Consider the following 22,645-nt stretch of genomic DNA (forward strand, 5'->3'; position numbering starts at 1 on the left):
TGCCTGCCCGGCGCTGATCCCACTCGGCCAGCCCGGCTAGCCCCCAGGCCCACACGGCACGCCCGCCTCTCCCAGGTAGGTTTCCGGTTTGTTTCACACCCGCCCTCAACCCCGGACGCCAACCAGGGAGGCCACGCAGGCCGGGGCTCTCCCCGCTTACCGCTTGGCGCGCCCAGGAGCCCAGGGGCCGCGGCCCCCCGGCGGCTCCACAGCGGCTCGGACGGCGCGGGCGCCGGCTCCCTCCGGCGGAAGCGGCTGGTGAGCAGCCTCCAGAGGCCGGCGGCAGTGCGGGGCCGGCCCGGCTCTGGCGCGGCGCTCGGGGCCTCGGCGCCCAGCAGCAGGTCGCGGCGGCTGGAGAAGGCACCCAGGGAGCTGGCGTCGCCGTCGCTGCGGGTGCGCGCCCGGGGCAGCAGCCCCGACTCGGCGCGCCGGATCTCCTGGCCGCGGCGCAGGCGGAAGCTGAAGCTCTTCCTCAGCGCCGCCAGGCCGCGCCGGGGGCCCGGGGAGCTGCGCCCGCCGCCGCCGCGCAGCACCTGCCAGCGCTGGCTGCTCCACAGCGAGGCGCCCCGCAGGAAACCCGTGCTGCCCGCGCGGCCCAGCCCCGCGCCAGCGCCCTCGGCCTCGGCCGCCAGCTCCAGGCGGTTCACCTCCAGGAACGTCATGCTGGTGGGCCGCGGCACCTGGGCCCCCCGGGGGCGGCTGCGCCGGACCGGCGCGGGGCTGGGCGACGGGCTGGGCGCGGCCGAGCCGGGGCTCCCCGAGGACGCGGGCCGGGGAGCCGGCGGGAGGCCGTCGGGGGGCCGCGGCGGCCAAGACGCGGGCGCAGGAGGCCGAGCAGCAGGCCGCGGACGCCAGCGGCCGGTGGCCCCGGGCCGCCCGAGCACACGCTCCGCGGCCGCGCCGGCTGCTCGCGCACGGCGCACAGGGCAGAGGCGGCGCGGCCGGCCGGGGCGCCGTGCAGGTCCAGCGAGTCGCAGACGCTGAGGGCGCGGCGGCAGGCGGCGGGCCGCTCCCGGCTGCGGCTGTCCCCTGGCGGCCAGCCCCGCTCCATGCTCAGGGCCCGCGGGCGAGGGCCAGGCCCATGGTGAGGGGCGCGGGGCTGGGCCCGGGCCGGGGCCGCGGCCGAGGCGCACGGACCTCCGGCCTCTTGGCACCTGGTGTCGGCCGCCCGAGTCCCTCAACGCCTCCACCTCGCAGCCGGCAAGCCCAGACCTGGCGAGGCCGGGGGCCAGCCCAGCACCGAGAGAGAGGTGGCAAGCCCGGCCTGGAACACCCAGGAACGGCGGCCGCAGGGGAGCCAGCCTGCTGGGGCAGCCCCCGAGCCCTGAGAAAACAGGAAATTCCAGCCCAGCGCTCCTCCTCGGTTGGGGCAGGCAGGTGAGGAGGTGTCATTAAGAGCAGGCCAAAGAAGTAACAGTCCTCGGCACACCACACACTGAGTTCGGTTTTGGAGAGAAGCAGGCCATTGGCTCTTTCTCCAGGGAAGAACCAGAAGGTGACCCACCAGGGTGGGAGCCAGTAAAAGCCTAAATTATGAGTCAGGAGTTATGCCGACTTCGGGCCTCGGTCTCCTTATCTGCAAAGTAGGGAGCCTCTACGAGGCAATCCTGTCTTAGGTTGGGAAACTCGCAAATCCGAGTTGCTGGATGTTTCAGTCAGCTCTTCCGTTAATGACCGAGGCTGTCTTCTTCCTTGGAGACTATAAAATCATCTGTACTAGGTTAAGTGTTGTCCTGCCCAAGGGCAGCAGAAAATCGAAAGATAACCTCTGGACCTGGACCATACAGTTCTGGACGAGTGCCTCACTTCTGAGCCCCTGAAGTCTCCAGCCTCCACCCGCTGGTTGGTTCTCACCTCCTGTCCAGAGGCTGTGCAGAGGTGAAGCTTCACACTGCAGGACTGGTTGGAGCCTGACGCTTACTCCGAGCACGATGCCCTGTGAATTTCACGTGTGTGGGCTGCAGCAGACACTCATTAAATGCAGGGATCACTTCAGGACGGGGGCAGGGGGCAGGTGGTTGCTGGGCTGTGCTCTCCACTGCAGTTTAAACATCAGTCCTCTCCAAGGCGCTGGAGATGAGCCAGGTTACCATAATCCACAAGGACCCCCAAGCAGATCAGGAGAAACCAGTTTAGGCAGTGGCAAGGAGGAGGGGGCTTGCATTTCCTTTAAAGACCTAATACTCCCAGATTTCCTCCACCCCCAGTCCAACCCAACTCCCAACGTTCCAGTCACTCTCAGCTTTAGAATTCCACGGTCCTGGTCAGAAGCAAAGTACAAGATAAAAGTGGCACATTCCTGAGGGGGCTGGGGTGGGGGAATGCCTGAGAAAGGCAGGGCCTCTCCATCCTAGGTGCTCCTGGGGAACCCAGAGCTGGAAACTCCCAAGTCCTGGGCTGGATCTCCCAGGCCTGGAGAGGCCCTGGGGCTGATTTCGTATTTTCCTGGGACTAGTTATTAACAACAATGAGGATGGCTCCTTCCTCTCTGGGGTGCATACCCCCACATAATAGTCGGTCCTGCAGAAGAGCCTTTCCCAGGCTCCTTCAGGCGTGGAGATGGGAATGCAACCCAGGAATCCTGACTCACGTTCCCAAGTTTAAGTCTCGTACACTGAACTTCCCTATCTTCCTATCTGTCTCTCTGTCCTCTCTCACACACGTCGGGGGATTACCCCTCCCGCAGAGAATAAGGCTGCTCGTTCCAAACCCTCCCCCCAAGCCAATGAAAATGTAAGCACAGGACAGCAGACAAGTGGGGACTGAGGGGGGACAGAGGACAAGGTGCCGAACAAGGGATGGGCTGCTTCAGAACCCAACTGGCTAGCCTCAGGGGGCGAGGAGCAGGCTGGGATAGGAGAGTAAAAGGCCCCCAGTTACACACACACACACACACACACACAAACACACACACACGGGCTCCAGGACATGCAGCAGTGCCCAGTCCAGGAGGTGAACGAACATGCTACATTCTCAGAGGACACACCAGCTCCTGACTCCCCTTGTACTGCAGAATCGGTCCAGGAGAAATGCTCAGACTGGGTCAATCCCAAACCTGGGACAGCTTCCTCTTCCTCATGGGGCTGCCTCCTTCCTATTCCTGCTTCCCAGAAACCTTTCCTGACTCAGGGAAACTAGACAGAGAAGGGCACCTGCCTGCACATAAATGTCCCAGGACATCAGCCAGTCAAAGACCCCAGAAAGGAGATCGGTGTAGGCACACACCTCTCTCCTTGTTGGTGTCACACACACACCCCCGCCCGGGTCAGGGACAAGGTCTCTGTGTTCCATCTGCAAGATTCTACTCCAGACACATGTGACAAACAGCTTACTACTCAACACAGCCCAAAGGAAACTAGGACAATCCTAAAAAGCATCAGGCTGGGGCCACGTAAACCGTACAGAAATCCCATACAACTAGCCCTCGTGTCAGTTCTCTGACTCTTAAGGTCATCAGAAACACCAGGCTGAACCTGTCGCGTAGGGGTGAGACCCCACAGAAGCTTCTGGGGGAATTAAAGATGCACTCTCTCACAATGCCTGCAGCGTGCATCCTGGGTGAGGATGGACACGCTTCCCTGGAGGCTGAGCGTGCAGGGGCTGAGCACCGAGCAACCCCTTCTGTTCTGAGCGCAGGCAAATCAGAAGGAGAAGCGCTGACTCTAGAGCTGGGTGAGCTGGGCTGGTTGCTCGGACCTGAGAGAGGAGGGCGCCTGCGTGTGCAGCTGTGGCCTGGGGCGGCAGGGCTGCACCGCGGAACCCAGGGTGTCTAGGGAGAAAGAGAAAGACCCCTGCATAAAAAAGGCATGAGCTGTGAGGCACTGCACAGAAACGGTGCACTGGTGGGGGGAAAAGGAAGGGTGGCCTCTGGCCCAGGAATCCCACAGAGCCTTGTACCTAGTCTCCCTCAAATATTTGCTGGGTGATCCATTGATAAGTGTCGAGGCTCGCCCAGCTGAGGCCACGCGGCCACAGAGAGCCAGTGGAGGTCCTTCTCAGAGCCCAGGAGGGGCTGGCTTTCTGCAGAAAGCCAAAGGCTGCGGCTTCCTCCTGCGGCCAGAGTGGTCCCAAGAGCCACAGGGCCCTCCAACACCGGTCGGGATCTTCTTGCCCACAAGGTGGCAGCAACACATCTTCCTGCAGCCAGGTGGCCTCCAGCTGTGCGGCGAGGAAGGCGGTAAGGACCCCAGCAGTGGCCGGGCGGGTTGGCCAAGCCCTTCGACCACTGAGCTGAGGGAGGCGACGAGTGTCACACCCGGAGGATCGAAAGGCCCGCAGGTCTCTAGCAAGTTCTGTTCTCTCTGCAGGTCACCGGGTTGGGGATTACGGAGTCCGCGGAGACCCTGGGCTGCCCCCCCACCGACCCGCCACTCACAGGGGCGGCCTGCAGGACCGGCCTCTTTACAGGTTTCAGGAGTTGTCCACAGCTGTCACAATATTCATCTAACACTCATCCCTCTCGGGTATTTTTCTGGTGTGTTTAATGCTCCCCCGCTAGAACTCAGCCGGGCACGCAGGTGGTGGGCAATGATTCTGTGAATGAACGAGTGAATGAATGAATGAACGTACATCTTTGCTGAGCATGAACTGTGCGCCCCAGCTTTTGTTCCCCCTTGTGGGGAGGGAGGCAGGCTTTTGAGAGACGGTCCCTGGCTGGCACAGCCTGTTGAAATAAATCACAGCCGAGATCAGACTGCAAGTGGAGAGGTATAGGGGTGCACTGGCAAAACACGTGCTCTGGAGTCGAGAGAAGTGGGTTCAAATTCAGCCTCTGGGGCTTCCCTGGTGGCGCAGTGGTTGAGAATCTGCCTGCCAATGCAGGGGACACGGGTTCGAGCCCTGGTCTGGGAAGATTCCACATGCCGCGGAGCAACTAGGCCCGTGAGCCACAACTACTGAGCCTGCGTGTCTGGAGCCTGTGCTCCGCAACAAGAGAGGCCGCGATAGTGAGAGGCCCGCGCACCGCGATGAAGAGTGGCCCCCGCTTGCCGCAACTAGAGAGAGCCCTCGCACAGAAACGAAGACCCAACAGAGCCAAAAATAAATAAATAAATAATTAAATAATAAAAAAATTCAGCCTCTGGCACCTATTAGCTGTGTGCCCGTCAAGTCACCTGAACCTCACTGGGTCTCGGGGCTTGGTCTGTAAACTGGGGATAATCCCACCTTTCCAGCTGAAGTTGCTGTGAAGACCAGTGGCGTGATTGTGGAGGGTACGGGACAGTGCCTGGCACGCAGCAGGTGATCTATAAAAGCAGCAGTTACTACTGGGCAGGAGAGAGTCACACTGGACACAGGAACGACTTAGACCAGCGCCAGCTTTCTTCAAGTTGGAAATCTAGCTGGACGCCTCAGCAGTTCCACAGCAGCTCAAGCCTGTGGATTACCAGTTCCTCCGTCTCTTCTTCTCCAAGAGACCGCAGAGGCGGACCTCAGAGATCCCCGAGGCCCTCTTGGATCACGTCTTTCTCTGAAAATCTGATGAAAGCGGTTATGGGCTGAACTGTGTTCCCCCAAATTCATATTCTGGAGTCCTAACCCCCAGTACCTTAGAATGTGACCTTATTTGGAAACAGGGTGGCTGCAGATGTAATTAGCTAAGACGAGGTCACCCTGGAGGAGAGTGGGCCCTATTTCCATATGACCGGTGTCCTTATAAAAAGCGGAAATTTGGGCACAGAGAGTCACGCACAGAGGGAAGACGATGTGAAGAGACATGGGGAGAAGACGGCCATCTACAAGCCAAGGAGAGATGCCCGGAACAGATCCTCCCTAGTGCTTTAAGAGGGACATAAAAAACACACAAAAGCTATAGATTCAACGGGGTGGGCTCCTGGGGCCCGGCAGGTGTGACTGCACAGAAAGGAGCCCCTTCCTGGACCCTCCCAGGGCTGCTCAGAGGAGCTGGGAATTCGGCCCCATCTCCCAAGGTCAGGCGTCAGAGGGCTTCCCTCCCCCCATGGAGAGCTGAGAGGATCAAAGCCCACCCTCTGTGGGGCAGTCATCCCAGCCTGGAAATGGCCCTTCCAGCGCCAAACTAGCTACTCGATAGCAATTTCGTTTTTTCTTCCTGTCCACAAAGTCTGGGCGAGGCAGGCACCATCCCTCTGTACACCCCCAACCCCTGGCCTCCTAACCTCATCCTAAAACCCCGAGGGGGACCCAGACAGACAAGACACAGCTCCCTGTTCAGACCAAGAAGCATCCGCGGCTGAGGACCACGCGTTACGCCTAGAAAAGTCTGCTGCCTTCCCACAGCTCTCCCCAAAGCAGAAGGGAACAGTGTGTGCACCCCGAATCCCTCATAATCCTCCAACGACCCTGAAGGTGGTGTGAGCTTCACTGCTGTGGGCGGAGGGAACTCTGGACTCAAGGTAAAACTGCACGCTCCCTTGAGGCACTTTGCCTTTTCATCCCAATTTTGACACGTGTCCTGCATTTCATGTCTTCTTAAAAAAATTTTTTTAATATAAATTTATTTATTAATTTTTGGCTGCGTTGGGTCTTCGTTGCTGTGTGCGGGCTTTCTCTAGTTGCGGCGAGTGGGGGCTACTCTTCGTTGTGGTGCGCAGGCTTCTCACTGCGGTGGCTTCTCTTGTTGTGGAGCACAGGCTCTAGGTGCACGGGCTTCAGTAGTTGTGGCACGTGGGCTCAGTAGTTGTGGCTCACGGGCTCTAGAGCGCAGGCTCAGTAGTCGTGGTGCGCGGGCTTCTCACTGCGGTGGCTTCTCTTGTTGTGGAGCACAGGCTCTAGGTGCACGGGTTTCAGTAGTTGTGGCACGTGGGCTCAGTAGTTGTGGCTCACGGGCTCTAGAGCGCAGGCTCAGCAGTTGTGGCGCACGGGCTTAGCTGCTCCGTGGCATGTGGGATATTCCCGGACCAGGGCTCGAACCCATGTCCCCTGCATTGTCAGGCGGATTCTTAACGACTGCGCCACCAGGGAAGCCCTCATCCGTCTTTAAAGGTTGTTCTCTTCCTTCAAAACTGAGCAACGGTCCAGCCAAATCCCATGAGTTAAATATCTGCCTCTTCCAGTCCAACAGGCTTTGAAAATGCCTTCAGTCTGTGGATCTTCATTCCATATCAGCAGTATCAACAGGCTAATAAAGTTTGCTTTCATCTTTTTTACAGAAGTAAAATATTTTAATAAAGGGAAGACACAACACAGTATTCAAATAATTGCACCGTTTTTGCTCTAAGATGGCGGAGCTGTGCCCCCATCTGGGAACTCCAGTACAGATACACAAGTTCTGGGTCTCAGGGAAAGGGGGACTGAGGGTCAGTGTACACTATTAAGAATAAAGACAGGTAGTTTGAGAGTCTAATGGACAAAAGTTTAAAAGCATCTAAATTCCAGGTGGGTGAAGGATGGATTGGGAGTTTGGGATTAGCAGATGCAAACTATTTATATAGAACAGATAAACAACGAGGTCCTACTGTATAGCACAGGGAACTATATTCAATATCCTGTGATAAACAATATTGTAAAAGGAGGGACTTCCCTGGCGGTCCAGTGGTTAAGACTCCACGCTTCCACTGCAGGGGGCGTGGGTTGAATCCTTGGTCGGGGAACTAAGATCCCACATGCTGCTCAGTGCGGCCAAAATAATAATAATAATGTAAAAGAATATGCAAAAGAATATATGTACGTGTGTAACTGAATCACCTTGCTGTACACCAGAAACCAACACAACATTGTAAATCAACTGTACTTCAATAAAATAAAGTTTCAAATAAATAAATAAAAGCATCTGATTTCCCATTACAAATTTTGAAAGCAGGGCCTACACTGAGGCCCAGGGCTCTGCCCCACTGCCAAGGCCAAGCCTGCCCATTGCCCCCAGCATCCAACACACATGCCCAGACCCCGGGAGGCCTCTGGACGGGCTCCCCATCAAAGGAAGCCACAGACTTCTCAGGCCAGACCCAGGCTGACAGCAGCAGGGCCTGGACGTGGAGGCCACCTTCCTCCCCCCGCCAGCCCAGCGGGAGCTGTCAGTCAGCACTCAGCTCATGCCCGCTGCCACCACAAGCCCTCCGGGACCTCCCGGCCTCCTCTCACTGTCCCCACTTCACCTCGTGTCTTCTGTAGATGCTAATATCTAATCTGCTCTCACCTCATGGGGGCCTGAGCTCCCGGGCACAGAAAGGTCACAGATCCCTGCCCCTGTGGCTCAGAGCCAGACTCGGGCAGCCCTGGGGATGGCAGAGGCATTTTGGTGCCCTATACACCCAAGGCAGCAGCCACAGGGGACAGCACTGGTCACCCGATAATAGTGGCCACTTACTGAACATGATAGGCTCTACTCTGAGCACTTCACACACACAAAACCATTTAACCCCTCTGAGAAAGGTACTGGTTTTCTTTTTTAAAGAAGTATTTACTTATTTATTTATTTATTGGCCATGCCTCGCGGCATGCGGGATCTTAGTTCCCCGACCAGGGATCCAACCCGTGCCCCCTGAAATGGACGCTTGGAGTCCTAACCACTGGACCGCCAGAGAAGTCCTGAAAGGTACTGTTTTGTTTTTTTGTTTGTTTGTTTGGTTTTTTTCGGGCTGCATTGGGTCTTCGTTGCTGCGCGTGGGCTTTCTCTAGTTGTGGCGAGCGGGGGCTACTCTTCTTTGCAGTGCGCAGGCTTCTCATTGCTGCGGAGCATGGGCTCTAGGCGCGCGGGCTTCAGTAGTTGTGGCACGTGGGCTCAGTAGTCGTGGCGCACGAGCTTAGTTGCTCCGCAGCATGTGGGATCTTCCCGGACCAGGGCTCGAACCCGTGTCCCCTGCATTGGCAGGCGGATTCTCAACCACTGTGCCACCAGGGAAGCCCGAAAGGTACTGTTAATCTCCCCATTTTACAGACGAGGACTCTGAGGCACAGGGGCCAAGTAACGTGCCTAAGGTGAGGGCTGCTAGGTGGCTGAAGCTGACCTTCCTACCTAGGCCACCTGTCTGGCCCCGAGCCCTGGGGCCTGCTGAGCCTGGTGAGATTTCTGCTGGCACACAAGTGCATCTTGCAGGCAGCCCTCACCCATCTTCCTTTCCTCCTGCCCTGGTACCCACATCGGGGTGGCCCAGCCTTGCCCTTCCCAGCAAGGGAACCTCCTTCCCAAGACTCCCCAAGGTTCCTCCTCACCCACCTTCCAAACAAACTCCTGCCCCCAAATCCCACTCTCCCAGCCCTGGATCAGTACGAGGGGCTGACACAAGTTCACGAGCCACCCCTGCCAGGCATGTATGGCATTCACAAAGGAGAAGCCACCTCGACAGGCAAAAGGGGCGCTGTCTGGGGCCGCTGGGCCCTCGGCACACCTCACGTTAACGCCACGTAGACAGAGCCCAGAGCGGCCAGCCCGGCCCTGAGGTCAGACCACCCTCCTGAAGTGAAGACGCTTCCCTGGGCGACTGCCATCTTCCTGAGCCCTTCAGGTACCCAGCAACATGTGACAGTTAATTTCCTACTGTGAGACACACGCCCTCCCCACCTCCCCCCGCGGGGGGTCCACTGCCCAGCACTGCCCGGGCCACACACAGGACTGGAGTGGGGCGGGGACAACCAGTTGAGGCCCCTGGGGGCACAGGGCTACCCCCCCCACCCCCCCACCCCCGTCCCATGCAGCCGGTTCAACTGCACACTTTTCTGCTGGACACCAGCAAGCATTCCCAGGCCCATCCGTCCTCCCGCATCACAGAGCGACTGGGAGTGGCGATCAGAGCTTTGGCGCCTGGCAGTTGGGTTTCAGACTTTCCTCTTTTTTTTTTAATGTAAAAAGGGTTTTATTTGGAATTCCCTGGTGGTCCAGTGGTTAGGACTCCGCTCTTTGATCCCTGGTCAGGGAACTAAGATCCCACAAGCCACGTGGCACAGCCAGAAAAAAAAAATGGGGGGGGGGTGCTTTTATTTGCAGGGGAGCAGGACTCGAGTTGAACAAGCCAAATGCCACGTCGTCGTCTGACTCCTCGGCCTCCTCCTCCTCCTCGTCTTTCTGCAGATCCTGGGACGGTGGAGACGGCCACAGCCCCGGCAGCGGGCGCGCCGGCCAGCGTGCCGATACCCCGGGCAATGACACCCTCGATGTCCTTTCCGTTCAGCTCACAGATGACCTTGTTGAGCCGCTCATCGTCCGCCTCAGTGCCGCGCTGTCCAGGATCTTCTTGATGTCCTTGGCGCCGGGGGAGGTGCTGTCCCCGAGGGCGGCCGGCAGGTAGGAGGCGACGTAGCGCATCTCTGCAGCGGCGAGAGGCCTTGCACGGGCGACCTCAGAGGCATCAGGGACGCAGGCTTTCCTCTTAATTCTACTCTCATCTGTCTTCAGCCTGAGGACTCACTGCCCCACCGGCCTGTCAGCTCTCAGACCTGGGCCCCCGGGGCACACCATCGCTGTGAAACAGCGTCAGGGAACCCTGGTGACCGCGTGGGTGCGCACGGGAGGCCACCCAGGAGGGAGCCCTGGAGGCCGCAGGGCCAACTGCAGCCTCCCCCAGGGCCCTCGGCTGCGAGATGAGAAGGGCGCAGAGGTCAAGGCCGTGTGCAGAGCTGCCGTGCTCTTCGAACTTACGCCACAGGCAGAGCCGACCAGGAGCCCCCAGCAGAACCCCTGCCCAGAGAGCAAGGGTCCCCGGTCCGTCAGCAACAACTGGGCAGTGGGGACGACACGCAGGGCAGAGGTGGAGGGGTCCCTGCAAACCATCTTCACAAACGCCCATCTACAGCCTGCAGACCCCACGCGGGCGGGTCTTCTCCACCTCCCCTCCCGGCACCTTCACCTGTGCTCCTCTGTGCAACGGCCTCACTCAGCCCATCTCCTACCCGAGGCCTGGGACCTCAGCCGCCAGCCCTCGCCCCAACCTCGCCGAGCCCTGCACAGCTTGGCCGGGCAGCCGGGGAAGCCCACCGGCCGCGGAGTCTGCGTGGAGCTACGGCCGAGCCACAGGAGAAGCTGTGCTGGACCCTGGGAAAGGGGGAGGCAGGACACAGTTTGCAACAAGGTTCCTGGGTTTAAAGGATGGAGAGAGAAGATCGATAGACTCACTGCATAAAAATAAGGTCCTGAACGATTAAAAAAAAAATTGTAAAAAAAACCACAAAAAAACCTAAGAGAAATATAACTAAAGGGAAATCAACACCTGGACAAAAATGTGACTATGCTGATGGGTTAATATCACTAATACATGCAAAGCGCACAGATGTCACTAAAAAAAAGTAAATAAAATCTTGACAAAGTAAAGAAAGTACAAACAGCCAATTCACGTGGAAATCACTTGCTCTCACTTAGGAGTCAAAGAAATAGAAATTAAAAATGAAGTTCCAGGGCTTCCCTGGTGGCGCAGTGGTTAAGAATCCGCCTGCCAACGCAGGGGACATGGGTTCGAGCCCTGGTCCAGGAAGATCCCACATGCCGCAGAGCAACTAAGCCTGTGCGCCAGAACGACTGAGCTTGCGCTCTAGAGCCTTCGAGCCACAACTACTGAAGCCTGTGCCCTCTAGAGCCCACGTGCCGCAACTACTGAGCCCACATACTGCAACTATTGAAGCCCGCACGCCTAGAGCCCGTGCTGTGCAACAAGAGAAGCCACCGCAACGAGAAGCCCATGCACCGCAACAAAGAGTAGCCCCCGCTCGCCACAACTAGGAATGAAGACCCAACGCAGCCAAAAATAAATAAATAAAATTAAAAAAAAAAAAATGAAGTTCCACTTCTCACCTACCAAAGCCTTAACATGACTTTTGTGTCCGTGAGGCCCAGTGCTGACAAGCGTGCGTGGGCCCAACCCCACTCCCCAGCAGCTCAGCCCTTTGCCCCTCGTACTACATTAGCCACAGGGACTCCAACAGAGACCGTCTGACATGGACACAAAGGTTTAGGCCCAAACAAGTCCAGCACTTCCAAAACAGTGAAATCAACCAGAGTGTCCACCAATACGGAAACAAGGGAGTAAGCAACAGTGTCTCCAGATGGTGGGACATCATTCAGCCACTTGAAATAACATCTGCAGGGGCTTCCCTGGCCGTCCAGTAGTGAAGCCTTCACCTCCCACTGCAGGGGGCGTGGGTTCCATCCCCGGTCGGGGAACTAAGATCCCACATGCTGCACAGCACAGCCATAAATGAACAAATAAATAAGTAAATAATAAAATAACATCTGTAGAGACTTTTTTACTCAGCACAGCAGCAACACTTGTGATCGTTTTTTTAAAAAAGCAAGATACAAAATTGTACATAACGTGGACCCAGGTAAAAAACGCAGGGAAAAAGGAACATATCAAAATGAGGACAGAGGCCAACTGTGGCGGTTAGGACCTGCAGTGATTTTTTTCTGCCTCTTTCTATTTTTCTGCAAAATGTACATTTCACCCTGTTTCCTAAAATGTTTGTAGAGAATACACTACAAAGAAAACAGAAGAAACAGAAGCGTTTCACCTAGGGATGAGGGCTGGGTGAGGGAAGAAATGGCTCGCCAGAAAAACGCGTGGGTTTGTGCTCTCCCGGCTGAACCCTCGGCCCCCAAAGGCCCCCGAGCCTCCACACCTGCAGCGGCTCTGGGTCACCACACAGCCTGACTGGGGCTCACGAAAGCTTTCCAACTCCAGCTCTGCGTGGGACACAAAAGAAGAAAGCGGGCTGGGACTAGTCTAATAAACATGCACTTTGCCCTTCTTTTTAGAATTATATTTTACAGTATAAAAGCACATTCACAACACGCTGGGAAAGCTGCTCTTGATCCTCTGCCCCCTTTCCTTTCCTTCACATGGAAGCTTCCAGAATGAGTGTCCCCTCCCGTCCCCAGAGCCCCAATGCTAGGACTTGGACTTAGCATTTCACCACAATGCCCGGCCTGGGAGCAAGGAGCAGCTGCTTACACAGTACGCTGGCAGGCGTCCCCAGCCCCTGGGTACGGGCCTCACCCATCCATCAACCAGCCGTTCCCCTACTGAGGGCCATTCCGGTTGCTTCCTTTTTTTTCTTTAAACCTCTACAAGCAAGGCTGTAATGTAATCAACACCTGTGTACCTATGTGTTTTCTTTCTTTTCTTTTTTTATAAATTTATTTATTTATTTTTGGCTGCGTTGGGTCTTCGTTGCTATGCGCGGGCTTCTCATTTTGGCGGCTTCTCTTGTTGCGGAGCACGGGCTCTAGGGGCGCAGGCTTCAGTAATTGTGGCTCTCAGACTCTAGAGCGCAGGCTCAGTAGTTATGGCGCACGGGCTTAGTTGCTCTGCGGCATGTGGGACCTTCCTGGACCAGGGCTCGAACCCATGTCCCCTGCATTGGCAGGCGGATTCTTAACCACTGCGCCACCAGGGAAGTCCCACCTATGTGTTTTCTTTCCACAGGTTACATGCCCCAAAGTAGAAAAGTTGGGTTCAAAGAAAAATATGAATTTTTCATGTTCATGGATAATGCCTGATTACTTTTCCAAACAGGAGGCAGCAATTCACTGCCCCCCCATTCCCCCACCAGCAACATATGAGAACACCCACTGCGCCACTCTCACCAGCATCAAGAGTCATCAGCTCACTTTCTGCTACTGAACGAGGAACCCAGTACCTTGCTCTTCAGATCTGTGTTTCCCTGATGACTCTGAGGCTAAGCATCTTTTCACGGTCATCAACAATTTCTATTTCCTCTTCTCTGAACTGTCTGCCTGGTCCTATTCTTTGTCCACTTGTCTTTGAGTTTTTTTTTTTTTTAATTTATTTATTTATTTATTTATTTTTGGCTGTGTTGGGTCTTCATTTCTGTGCGAGGGCTTTCTCTAGTTGCGGCGAGCGGGGGCCACTCTTCATCACGGTGCACGGGCCTCTCACTATCGCGGCCTCTCTTGTTGCGGAGCACAGGCTCCAGACACGCAGGCTCAGTAGTTGTGGCACATGGGCTTAGTTGCTCCGCGGCATGTGGGATCCTCCCAGACCAGGGCTCGAACCCGTGTCCCCTGCATTGGCAGGCAGATTCTCAACCACTGGCGCCACCAGGGAAGCCCGTCTTTGGGTTTTTTTGTTTTGTTTTGTTTTTTGGCTGCACCGGGTCTTAGTTGCGGCACACGGACTTCTCAGTTGCAGCATGCTAACTCTTCGTTGCGGCATGCATGCGGGATCTAGTTCCCTGACCAGGGATCGAACCCGGGCCCTCTGCATCGGGAGCATGGAGTCTTACCCACTGGACCACCAGGGAAGTCCCTGTCTTTGGGGTTTAAAAAATCCTTTTCTTAACAATTTAGAGGAATTCTTTGTATAATAGGCATCTTAACCATTTATCTGGCATATGTACATGGCAAGCAAATTCTCCTACTCTGTTCTACAAAAGTGTAATTAAATCTGTTAATTTTGTAATTGATTATAACATCTGAACAACAAGAACCACAACAAAAATCCACAAGACAAGAGTGATACTAAAAAAAGACAAAGGGGGCGGGGGCGGCCTTCTTGACAGAAGAGTACCAGCTAAGACTTGCGGAAGGAATGTCCAGAAGAGAAAATCACCACCTGGCAGCCCCAACAGAACAGATTCAGGCACGATCACTGAGGCACTGAAAACCATGGACTCAAAGTTGTGGGGAGCAGTTTACTTCCAAGGTGCAGAAGTCTCACCCTACGGATTACCAATGAATTACAAAGGGGGAGGCAATGGGCCTTCAGGATTAGGAAATCTGGTAATTATGTCCATACCACCACTAACAGCAGGGCCTGATGTGACACAATAGGAGGTATTCCTGTCAAAAGGGTTTAACCTGGATCTCATCAAGGCCCTGAGCTCACTTCAGGTCATGGGCAGCAAGCGGGATACGGGCACAAGTTAAGTAATGCCAAGCAGCCACAGCGCCCGAATCAGAGCGCAACCTTCTACAAGAAAACTGCCCCAGACTCTTTAACAGTCTGTGTGATAAACTGGTCAGAATGGCCATCATTAAAAAGTCTACAGGGCTTCCCTGGTGGCGCAGTGGTTAAGAATCCGCCTGCAGGGACTTCCCTGGTGGCACAGAGGTTAAGAATCTGCCTGCCAAGGCAGGGGACATGGGTTTGAGCCCCGGTCCGGGAAGATCCCACATGCCGCGGAGCAACTAAGCCCGCGAGCCACAACTACTGAGCCTGCTCACCTAGAGCCCGTGCTCTGCAATAAGAGAAGCCACTGCAATGAGAAGCCCGCGCACCACAACGAAGAGTAGCCCCCGCTCTCCGCAACTAGAGAAAGCCCATGCGCAGCAACAAAGACCCAACACAGCCAAAAATAAATAGATAAATAATTAAAAAAAAAAAAAAAAAAAGAATCCGCCTGCCAATGCAGGGGATACGGGTTCGAGCCCTGGTCCGGGAAGATCCCACATGCTGCGGAGCAGCCCGTGTGCCACAACTACTGAGCCTGTGTGCCACAACTACTGAAGCCCACGTGCCTAGAGCCCGTGCTCCGCAACAAGAGAAGCCACTGCAATGAGAAGCTTGCACACCGTAATGAAGAGTAGGCCCCACTCACTGCAACTAGAGAAAGCCCGCGTGCAGCAACAAAGACCCAACACAGCCAAAAATAAATAAATAAATAAATTTATGTTAAAAAAAAAAGAAGTCTACAAATAATAAATGCTGGAGAGGGTGTGGAGAAAAGGGAACACTCTTAACACTGTTGGTGGGAATGTAAACTGGTGCAGCCACTATGGACAACAGTATGGAGGCTCCTCAAAAAACTAAAAATAGAGCCGCCATATGACCCAGCAATCCCACTCCTGCGCACATACCCAGACAAAACTATAATATGAAAAGACACATGCACCCCTATGCTCATAGCAGCACTATTCACAATAGCCAAGACACGGAAGCAACCTAAATGTCCATCGACAGATGAATGGATAGAGATGTGGTATATATATACAATGGGATACCACTCAGCCGTAAAAAAGAATGCTGGGGCGAAGTGAGAGTAGCAGTGACATATATACGCTACCAAATGTAAAATAGCTAGTGGGAAGCAGCTGCATAGCACAGGGAGATCAGCTTGGTGCTTTGCGATGACCTAGAGGGGTGGGATAGGGAGGGTGGGAGGGAGGCTCAAGAGGGAGGGGATATGGGGACATATGTATGCATATGGCTGATTCACTCCGTTGTACAACAGAAACTAACACAGCATTGTGAAGCAATTATACTCCAATAAAGATGTACTAAAAAAAAAAAAAAGAGGGGCTTCCCTGGTGGAACAGTGGTTAAGAATCTGCCTGCCAATGCAGGGGACACTGGTTCGAGCCGTGGTCCAGGAAGATCCCACATGCTGCGGAGCAACTAAGCCCGTGCGCCACAGCTGCTGAGCCTGTGCTCTAGAGCCCACGAGCCACAACTGCTGAGCCCATGTGCCACAACTACTAGAGCCCGCGCGCCTAGAGTCCGTGCTCTGCAACAAGAGAAGCCACCGCAATGAGAAGCCTGCGCACCACAACGAAGAGTAGCCCCCGCTCACCACAAGTAGAGAAAGCCCGCGTGCAGCAACGAAGACCCAACGCAGCCAAAAATAAATTAAATTAAATAAATAAATTTATTAAAAAAAAGAATAAAATAATGCCATCGGCAGCAACATGGATGGACCTAGAGATTATCATACTAAGTGAAGTAAGTCAGAAAGAGAAAGACAAATACCATATGATATCACTTATATGTGAAATCTAAAACATGACACAAAGAAACTTATCTACGAAACAGAAACAGACTCAGACACAGAGAACAGACTTGTGATTGCCAAGGAGGTGTGGGTAGGGGAGGGAAGGATTGGGAGTTTGGGATTAGTAGATGCAAACCATTATATATAGGATGGATAAACAACGCCTACTGTAAAGCACAGGGAACTATATTCATTATCCTGTGATAAACCATAATGGAAAAGAATATGAAAAAGAATATATTTATATATAACTGAGTCACTTTGCTGCAGAGCAGAAATTAACACAACATTGTAAATAAACTATACTTCAATAAATTTTTTTTAAATATTAAAAAAAAGAGTCTGTGTGATGGGGAAAAGCATCACGATGGATCCTGTGCCGTCCCGATCCCATCCTGATGTGGAAAAACAAAGAGGTTATTATATAAAGCACGTGGGGGTTACTTGAGGACATTTGGTTATGGATGAGCTAGTCAATGATGGTTGAGAGTTCTCACTCATCTTTTTAGGTGTGACACTGGTATTACATTATGTAGAAGGACTGTCTGTTCGTAGGAAATGCCTGCTGGAGTGCTTGGGGGGAAGCACCCACAACTACTGACCATCACCTCCACCAAAAAATGTGTGTGTGAGAAACAGAGGGAAAGCAAATGGGATAAATGTTAACTATGAATCATTCAAGGTGGTCATTTTTCAAAATAAAACGCTTGGGGAAAAATCTGTCTGTCTTTCCCTCTATAAATTCTGGGTTTCCTGTCTGGCTTAAGAGAATACCTCTTATCCCAAGATTAGACAATATTCTTTTTTTTTTTTTTTTCTAGCCTATCTATCTATCTATCTATCTATTTATTTATGGCTGTGTTGGGTCTTCGTTTCTGTGCGAGGGCTTTCTCTAGTTGCGGCAAGCGGGGTCCACTCTTCATCGCGGTGCGCAGGCCTCTCACTGTCGCGGCCTCTCTTGTTGCGGAGCACAGGCTCCAGATGCGCAGGCTCAGTAACTGTGGCTCACGGGCCTAGTTGCTCCGCGGCATGTGGGATCTTCCCAGACCAGGGCTCGAACCCGTGTCTCCTGCACTGGCAGGCAGATTCTCAACCACTGCGCCACCAGGGAAGCCCCAGACAATATTCTTTTAACTTTCTTCTGTATTTTTAAGAGCTTTATCTTTTCCATGGTGCAGCAGCGCATGCCGGCTCAGAACACAGAATCTGAGAACGGACTCCCTGGGTCCAGGTCCTGCCTCTGCCATGGTGAGGCGAGCAACCTTGGGCAAATTCCTTTACATCTCTGTGCGTCAGTTTCCTCATCTGCAAGATGGGGATGAGAACACCCCAGGAATGTCTCAAGAATTACAAGCAAGCACGGAGGGCAGGGCCTGGCACATAAGGAGCACTAAGAGAAAGCTATTCTTTTGAGTTCTTTCTGAGATACCAGATCTGAGGCAGCCACCCTTAGTTCAGAACCCTGCAGCTCCCTGGCACCTGAAGCAAAAGCTGTCAATCTTGCGACGTCTGCAGCACAAACAAAGTGCTGGAGTGTGGGGTGGCACATTTGAATAGTTTCAAAACACACTACGCCAGCAATTTTCATAATAAAATCACGACTCTGGTAAAACAGCGTCTCGCGGTGCCTATCAAAGCAGCCAGGGATGCCACAGGGCTCCCCCCACGTCCCTCCACGCTGGGTCACTGGGTAGAAACCCCATCGAGGCCCTGGCGTGTGGCGCGCTCTTTCGGAACTATGATTTTTCTTTGGTGCCAACTCAGCATCACCCAGCCCATCCTCTCCTGCTCGGAGCAAAGGGACACCCCACTCAGCCCACTCCCAGTGGGGCTGCACCAAGCAGCACGGGGGCCTGTACCCCCGCTTGCCGCAGAAATCAATGTCACCCTTGATCGAGTTCAGGGGGCACCCTGGAAGGAAAGGCAGTGGCAATGCCCAAGGCACCCAGTTCGGAATTCAGAAGGGCCTCCCCCTCCTCCCCCCACCCCACGGCTGCACACAGCTCCCTCCGCCTGGACCGCCCAGCCCTCACTCTCCAGGACGGATTTTCTCTTGCAGACAGAGGGGAAGGACTCTCTCCCGTGCCCCCCGGGGACCCTGCCCCCTCAGTGGGTCTGTGTTAAGCTGTTTGGACTTGGGTCAGGGTCTCCGTATCTATGCCATTGGTGGCCCCAACCTGGACACAACTGACTGCCCTGGACCTGCACAGGGCCTGTTCCCCCTGCACCCACGGGAGAGACCCAGGTGGTGGCCGGTGGCCCTCCCTTGGCCTCACACCCACTGTCGCCAGGCAAGGGTCACACAGTTGGGGCAGAACATGGCCGCCTCCCGGGGCCGCAACCCAGGGCAGCTTTCTCCCCAGGCAGGTCACGACCTGTCAGAAGCACATGCCGGAAAGCAGGACACCTTGCTCGCGAGGACCTGGCAGCTCTGACCCCTGGAGGAAGAGGGCAGAGAACTCCACGCACCGCCCCTCCTCCTGGTCACGCCAGTGCCTGCGAGGCACAGGCTCGCAGCCCAGACTCTGCGGGGAGGCACAGGCCTCAGAGAGAGAAGTTAGGCCCCTCCACAGACGGCCCCCTCTCCACCCTGCTCTGGGGGCTGCAAAGCTCCACCTCAGGGGCCTCACAGCCCACAGGGCCCCTGCCCTTGGCTGCTCGGGGCCAGCGGGCTGGGAGGGGGCCCCACAGGCAGCACGGTGGCCCTGGAGGGGACGGAGCAGTGTGATACAGGCGAGGGCTCCCTGAGCCACCTCCAGGCCCACCAGGGCCCCTGGGCTGGGTACAGAGCAGGGAGGGCCCTTGGTCACTGGTACCTGCCAGGCCGGTACTGGGCTGGGGGCCCGAGGCCCACCGGCCACCGGCTCAGTGTCCAGAAGGAAAGCAGCAGATGAGGCCGACACCAGCTTGGGCCCAGCGGGGGGAGAGCACCCACTGCTCCAGGCCCCATGAGGGACCAAGCCAGGGGAGACTAGGGGCTGGGGAGGGACACCCAACAGACCAGGGCCTCAAACGGGAAAGGTGGGTGATGGAGCTGGAGAGAGGCAGGTTTAGATCCCAGCTCTTCTCGCAGGTAAAGGGCAGTGATGGCCCTGGAGGGGCTGCCGTGCGCTCAGGGCCCACTGAGAGAAGCGCGGCCCAAGGACCACAGCCAGCAGGGGATGGGGGGCACCCAGGAAGGGAGGTGAGAGCCTGTTAACGCAGTTTCAGGATGGCGTGTCCGCCCCCACTCTGCCCACCCCCCACCCCCCACCCCCGGAGAGAGTGACAGCCTGGGAGAGAATGAGAGCTCTGCGGGGTGACAGGCGCTGTCTTCTCTGGGTTGGCTGGAGGGGCCTCAGGACATCCCATCCAAGATGTCAGTCACCAAGGGCCTGCTAAAGGCAGAGAGCTGCCCAGCCCAGCCCATTGGCAGGTTCCCTGCTGGCTCCCAGGGCAAAGGTTAACAAGAGGGGGTTGGTGAATGCAGTACAACAAGATGCTCCTTTCTGGGTGGCCCCACAAGCATCTCAGCTCCAAGCAGAGGGGGGAGGGGGAAGGTCTCCCTATTTCAGGGCCCGGAAGTGGACTGAGAGACAGAGCAAGGAAGCCAACCCAGGCTGCTGGCTGAGAGGGGCCTTATCCTGTGCCACGTGTTTTCAGAGAGCACGTGTACATTTACGAACATTCCGCTATTATATACACGTTACTCAGCGTAAAGACAAAACACAAAGCAAAAAAAAAAAAAAAGCTTACAAAAACAGCTTCTGCCTAAGACACCAGGATGGGGTGTGACTTTGCTGGTGACACATCCTGGCACAACTGCTGTGGGTCACGGCTGAGGGGGACGTGGCCAGGATCACCCGGCCCGCCTCTCCTGTGAGCTGGAAGGAGACAACCACCGTGAAGTGAAAAGGCCCGGGGCCTCAGCCGCCCTGCTGCTCAACAGTGACCTTGAATCCCTAGTAGGCGGCTTCCACCCTCTCTGGTCCGCAGAGCGAGGGCTGGGCTCACAGTCTGCGCGGCTGGCCGGCCTACGTAATCAGCACCCTATTCCCTAGTGGTCAGCACTTCACAATCCAGCACTTTAGTCCGTCACGCGTGCAGAGGATATGCAGAGGGCGGCCAGTCCCCGGACCGCGCTGTTCACACGAGCTCGGCCCAGCAACAGGCTCGCCGGCTGGCACGTCCCCTCCCGGTCGGGCCCACTGGCCCTTGCTCCCCAGCAGATGGAAGAGCCTTTCCCTGCCACCTCCCTTCCCCTCACCCTAATTCAGGACTAGCCTCGGGCTGTGATGCAGAGGGGGCGGGCGGGGACGTAAGTAGGGCACAGCGGCAGCCACGTGGGATGAAACCGCCAAACCCAAGTGACGCGAGCCACGCTGGGGCCCGTGGGCGACCCATTCTCAACCAAGACGCTGACCAAGAGGAGCCTGGACGTGATCCCCCCAACAGACACGCGCCCTCTCCCCCAGCTTCTTGCAAAAGAGCGGGGTCTGGGCTCACTCCCCACCTTCCGCCTTGAGCAAAACTGTGTGAATCTCGGTTCCAAAACTTGAGAACCCCTGGACGGGAACACGTTTCGGGGCCGAGCCCCCTCAACAGTAGTTGTGCTTCCGGGTTTTAAGAAAATCCACGGCGACAAAAAACTACTGTGACTTCAGTAACACTTCTAAATAGATTTATCTGCTACCCATCACCACGGCCTGAGCAGGTACTCAGGAGTGTTTGTTGAATGACTGAATGAAAACGGCAGGATATACATGAAAGGCACGTTACTTAAAAAATTTTAATACGATACTTTAGAAAGATGAATCCAAAAGGATATACTTCTGTATTCAATTTTTCCAACAAATAGGAATTCTTTTGTTACCTTATAGGCTAAAGTTAGAGCTATTCTTCCAATACCAGAGACACTGGCCATGCATGGCTCCTGAGCACTTGAAATGCGGCCAGTCCCAATGGAGAGGCACTGAGCGGGTGAAACACAGTTTGAAGACTTAGTTGAAAAAAGAATGTAAGATGTCTCATTAAAAAGTGTTACAGGGGCTTCCCTGGTGGCGCAGTGGTTGAGAATCTGCCTGCCAATGCAGGGGACACAGGTTCGAGCCCTGGTCTGGGAAGATCCCACATGCCGCGGAGCAGCTAGGCCCGTGAGCCACAACTACCGAGCCTGCGCGTCTGGAGCCTGTGCTCCGCAACAAGAGAGGCCGCGATAGTGAGAGGCCCGCGCACCGCGATGAAGAGTGGCCCCCGCTTGCCGCAGCTAGAGAAAGCCCTCGCACAGAAACGAAGACCCAACACAGCCAAAACTAAATAAATAAATTAATTTTTTAAAAAATTGTTATATTAATTAATTTATTTATTTACTTATTTTATTTATTTTTATTTTTGGCTGTGTTGGGTCTTCGTTGCTGCGCGCAGGCTTTCTCTAGTTGCAGTGAGCGGCGGCTACTCTTCATTTGCGGTGCGCGGGCTTCTCATTGCAGTGGCTTCTCTTGTTGTGGAGCACGGGCTCTAGGCGCGTGTGCTTCAGTAGTTGTGGCTCGCGGGCTCCAGAGTGCAGGCTCAGTAGTTGTGGCGCACGGGCTTAGTTGCTCCGCGGCATGTGGGATCTTCCCAGACCAGGGCTCGAACCAGGCGGATTCTTAACCACTGCACCACCAGGGAAGCCCTCTTATATTAATTTGTTAATTGCACAATGAAATGATAATATTTCAGATACAATGGGTTAAATAAAATGCATTATTAAAGATAATTTTTTTTTGCTTTCTTAACATGGCTACTTGAAAATTTAAATTTACACATGACTCGCGTGTAATTGGTGCTGAATTAGAGGAAATACTTTAATCGACGGGCAAGCAATCAGATGAAAGCAATGCTGGGTGCCTGTGTGACACACTCATTGTGACCAGCTGTGGTCCAGGGTCTGCTCCAATCAGCTGGAACGTCAGACAAGTCTGGACCTGGCACCCCTCCCTGGGGCCTGCCAGGCTAAACCAACTTACCCCAAACTCTGCCCCGTCAGGTT

General features: G+C 55.0%; 1 protein-coding gene, 1 non-coding gene and 1 pseudogene across 11 annotated transcripts in view; all 3 read right to left on the reverse strand.

The window, feature by feature from the left end:
- The window catches only part of AGAP3 (ArfGAP with GTPase domain, ankyrin repeat and PH domain 3), a 59,699-nt gene that overhangs the window by 28,299 nt on the left and 8,755 nt on the right, over positions 1–22,645 (reverse strand). The window contains exons 1-2 of one of the 10 annotated variants that reach the window (XM_036864220.1): positions 796–1,180; positions 161–763 (exon numbers count right to left, since the gene is read on the reverse strand). The exons of 4 other annotated variants lie outside the window; for them this stretch is intronic. In XM_036864220.1, the coding sequence (XP_036720115.1) occupies positions 161–763; positions 796–1,051 (859 nt within the window). In that variant the 5' untranslated portion in view covers positions 1,052–1,180. Of the gene's footprint in view, positions 1–160; positions 1,217–22,645 lie in introns of those variants that run through there. 5 more of the 10 variants (XM_036864213.1, XM_036864211.1, XM_036864210.1 and 2 more) reach the window with 5 other exon arrangements.
- On the reverse strand, positions 3,663–10,353 carry LOC118901111 (annotated as a pseudogene).
- Positions 14,097–14,169, reverse strand: TRNAR-CCG. Its single transcript has one exon. It is a non-coding gene; the product is annotated as a tRNA-Arg (tRNA).

The sequence above is a fragment of the Balaenoptera musculus genome, chromosome 9 (genome assembly GCF_009873245.2).
Source record: "Balaenoptera musculus isolate JJ_BM4_2016_0621 chromosome 9, mBalMus1.pri.v3, whole genome shotgun sequence".
Taxonomy (NCBI): Eukaryota; Metazoa; Chordata; class Mammalia; order Artiodactyla; family Balaenopteridae; genus Balaenoptera; species Balaenoptera musculus.